The 3891-nt window shown below is 42.9% G+C and overlaps 1 protein-coding gene across 1 annotated transcript; it reads right to left on the reverse strand.

The window, feature by feature from the left end:
- dusp2 (dual specificity phosphatase 2) lies at nt 1-3668 on the reverse strand. Its single transcript, XM_021621846.3, has 4 exons — nt 3008-3668; nt 2583-2713; nt 2199-2418; nt 1-1772 (listed from the first exon to the last, which is right to left on the reverse strand). Exons 1-4 carry the CDS (start codon nt 3402-3404, stop codon nt 1558-1560), a joined length of 963 nt encoding a protein of 320 aa, XP_021477521.3. The 5' UTR covers nt 3405-3668; the 3' UTR covers nt 1-1557.
- Between the last annotated feature and the right edge of the window lie 223 nt (nt 3669-3891).

Below are 3891 nucleotides of genomic sequence, written 5' to 3' on the forward strand. Positions count from 1 at the left end.
AGTGAGTCCATGCACCTTATGTGACTTGTAATCACATTTTTACTTCAGAACTTATTTCGGCTTGCCTTAAAGTGTAAATTGTATTGAGACATTTATGTTGGACAATTTAGCCACTACACACACAATACCCCATAATGCCAAAGTGGAATGATGTTTTTATCCATTTTTACCAATTAAATATGAAATGTCAAGTCATTGAGTCAATAAGTATTCAACCCCTTTGTTAATCCTTTAGCCACAATGGAGAGGGGTGAAATGTTAGTCTAGACGCATTAACATCCCATGTCCAGAGTTTGATTCAAGTTGAAAAATAATACATTTGTCGTTGCTCTGGATACAAAAATGCATTGAATTCTACCAAAACTAATTCTGATCATTAAACTAAAGGAACAAACAGCATGATAAACATGGTCTGTCATGGTCAAAAGACTGTGTGCAGCCATTCCAGTCACTCCCAGTAGGCCTTGGAGCATGTACCCCTTCTAACTGCATTCTCCATTGGCCTGTAGAGGGGGTACACACACTTGACAGGGGATTAACGGCAAACACACATACAACAGAAATGCATTGAATTGGAAACATGCCGATGTACAATATGACATATTTGGCTCCTACAGTGTGTATGCCAGTGACACAAAATCTCAATATAATCCACTTTATATTCAGGCTGTAACTCCACAAAATGTAGAAAAGTCAAGGGGTGTGAATACTTTAAGGCACTGTATGTATACAGGGCATCATTATATACACATACATAGACAAACATGTGTTTTCCAGTTTATAAAGTATTTCATCTATGTGAAAAACAGCAGGAATCTGCCTCCACATTGGCAAATAAAGTGCAGTAACCGACAGTGTAAATCACAACTGTCAAAACCATAATAAAATTATTAAAAATAAAAGTTTTATAAAAACAACATAAGGATTGAGATGGCTTCTTCCCTTTGCCCAGAGCAGACCTGCAAGCCACAGCCAACACCTATGATTTGATAAGGATGAGCTTGTTTCAGATTTGCACTGGTGTTAGGAAATTGATTGTATTGATGTATTGCCCTTTATACATTAAATCACCTGATCAAGATACAAATCATTCACATTTAGCTTTACAGACAGTAGTTATTACTCTGGTACCCAACAGCTTGCTGGGGTTTATCACACAGTATAGGCCTTTATGTCAGCCCTTGCAAAGGCAAACACACACACATATATATATCTCCTGCCAGCAGTACAGCAGATATACATTCCTCTCACCATGTACTGTCTCTGTGGGTTTCTCTCAGATACAGCCCAGCCAGTGGCAGAGTGGGTAAACATTTCTCTGAGCAGTTATATGAGGCTGTGGCCACGCACAGACACATAAAAACGTGTGAAATCGATAAACTTTCTTCATCACAGTCCAAGTGGATTAGGTGGACCTTTAGTCCAACTTTTTGGACTAATCCACCTAGTGGAAGTGCATATATACAGTACCTTTCTCTTGAGTCTTCCTCAGAATTATATTTCTGCTAGTCTTGTTAGTGGCAAAGCGTATATAGAAATATATGGCTAATGATGGGGTCAGTGACACAGAACGTCGGTCTCAAACTGCAGCAGCTGTCCCATGAAGGCCAGGTTAGGAGAGATGACCTGGCGTCGCTGCTTCACGAAGTCGAAAGCCTCGTCCAATCGGACGCGGCGGGCGTGGATGAGGTAGGCCAGACAGATAGTGGCCGAGCGAGAGATGCCAGCCTGGCAGTGCACCAGCACACGACCACCACTCTCCTTCACCGAGTCTGCAACAGAGAAGGTACAGAGCAGGGTAGTTAGCTTTGAGCTCTGTGTTTTAGCACACAGTCTCAATAGTCTAAAATGGTTTCCTTCCTCGTCTCTTCAATCTAGATATATGTGAAAGAAATGTCCCAGAAATTGGCAATCTTTCACCTGTCCTGCGTTTTCAAATTAAGGAGAGGAGACAATGGTCGTGTTCCCCTGCTCAGACGTTGCTGACGCATGCCAGATAGATACTTTACGTACCAGCTTACCACATCATATGTTATATTAATCTGGTGCACAACGCCACAGTCGATTTCATGGCACGCAACCATTGGTGGATGATTGCAACGTCTGAGCAGGGGAACCTGACCAATGTCTACGTACCAAATTAGAATAAGGTGCCTTTTGGGACACAGCCAGAAGGTGATGCTAGTAGTAGAACTGACCTATGAAGGCGATGGCCTCAGGGAAGCGGGCTGCGATGTCTGCAGCCAGGCTGTCCTCTACAGTGAGTCTCATGTATTTTAGGTCCTCTTCATACAGGTTGGGGCTGGAGGAGGACACGTTGAGCACTGCCGTGATCCCCGCTGCAGTGAGAGTTTCGCGCCTTGAGGAATGAACTGCACTGCCCAGGAACAGGAAGGGGAGGAGCTCCACTGGACCCTCCTGTTAATCGAACACAAACCAACCAATCAAAAACAATAACCAACCAAAACATGACTGATTTCAATCCATGAAGGAAAAACATCCCAAACCAAATAAAGTAGTGGACAAATGCCTGAGAAAAATGTCCTCATGCAACTGTTTCAGTTATTTTCCCAGTCTCTCACCTGATCATAGAGTGGTGTTTTCCGCCCTGTCACGCTAGGCTCTGGGTCCATCATTGGAGGGCTGTGTCCCAGCAGGCCTGGGGAGTTGAAACAGACGTCTGGATATTCTTCATGGAACCCCTCAAAGCCACCTGCCATTAAGAAACATTACAATGACACTCAGCAGCTTATGACATAACTCCTTACCTCTTCTGTACCAGATAGGAACATGACCTAGTTAGATGATGGTTTGTAGAGGAAATTATAAAAAAATGTATGTAACGAAATAATATGGTTATTATAATATTTTGGCCTAAAGATATTAATTAACAACTCCAACTTTGGACTTTTTGGGGTATTCTTGTTTTATTTTGTAGGCCATTTGATTTCATTCAAAATGTATCTAATAGTCGACTTGTTTTGCTTTGTAGCCTGGTAAATCTCACCTTTTAGAAAGCAGATCTGTGCTGAGCTGGATTGGACATCGGCTTGTAGAGCGTTCAGCAGCATACTGGCCAAGCTCTCCCCTTTCAGTTCTGCCATAGAAAGGCTACTCTCATCAAGCACCACCACTGGTGAGAAATCCCCCCTGCACAGCCGACCAAGGAGGTCCTTGTCCGCGACCAACCACTCCAAACAAACAACAGAGCTCTTGGACCGACGCCGGAGCATGGAGTTCCAGTTGACATTGCGGGACTCAGAGATGTGAGTCCTGGAGAAGGCAAGGAAAGGCCGACAGTCCAGCAGTACACAGCCGCCTGAGGCGAACTGGTCCTGGGGAGTTCTGAGGATGTGGGCCAACTCAATACCAGTTATCTCCAGAGGCTCGCTGGTTGTACACATTATTTACTTCTGGTCCCAAAAAATAAACAGGTAAAAAAACTGTCGCTTTGATTTGTTTCTCCTGTGGAAAGTTATAGACTAGCCTAAAAGCAACAAAATGTTTGGCAAAACACACTTGTTCTTGATCAGAATATATTTCAAACTTGATCAACTAATTAAAACAATTTGACTTCAGTCAGAGAGTACTGAATGTGACTATTTCCATAAACAATTCACCTCGAAATTAGTACTAAACTGTCTTTAGCTCTTGTTTCTTGTTATGAGATTGGAGGGACAGGGTTTTATACCAAACTGCTACTCCGCCCTCTTTTTCCACATAAGGAGGACACATCACAGACGGAACGACCATATAAGCTCATCTGTCTGTACCGGAACTCCTTATAAGGTGTTTGACGTAAAAACTCTGATTTTCCAAAACCACACGTGGTGCTTGGGGTTTACCCTGTGTTTGTTCTAAATTACATCATGTTTTGACTTTAAGCACCCA

The sequence above is a fragment of the Oncorhynchus mykiss genome, chromosome 11, assembly GCF_057628025.1.
Source record: "Oncorhynchus mykiss isolate SJ-2025 chromosome 11, ASM5762802v1, whole genome shotgun sequence".
NCBI classification, from domain to species: Eukaryota; Metazoa; Chordata; class Actinopteri; order Salmoniformes; family Salmonidae; genus Oncorhynchus; species Oncorhynchus mykiss.

What these genes read in the sequence shown, in the direction of transcription:
- dusp2 (XM_021621846.3), bottom strand. Translation starts at nt 3,404, where the DNA reads ATGTGTACAACCAGCGAGCCTCTGGAGATAACTGGTATTGAGTTGGCC. An exon ending in ACAGATCTGCTTTCTAAAAG is followed by an intron (nt 2,714 to 3,007) that starts GTGAGATTTACC and finishes TCTTAATGGCAG; the next exon opens with GTGGCTTTGAGGGGTTCCAT. An exon ending in TGAGGCCATCGCCTTCATAG is followed by an intron (nt 1,773 to 2,198) that starts GTCAGTTCTACT and finishes TCTCTGTTGCAG; the next exon opens with ACTCGGTGAAGGAGAGTGGT.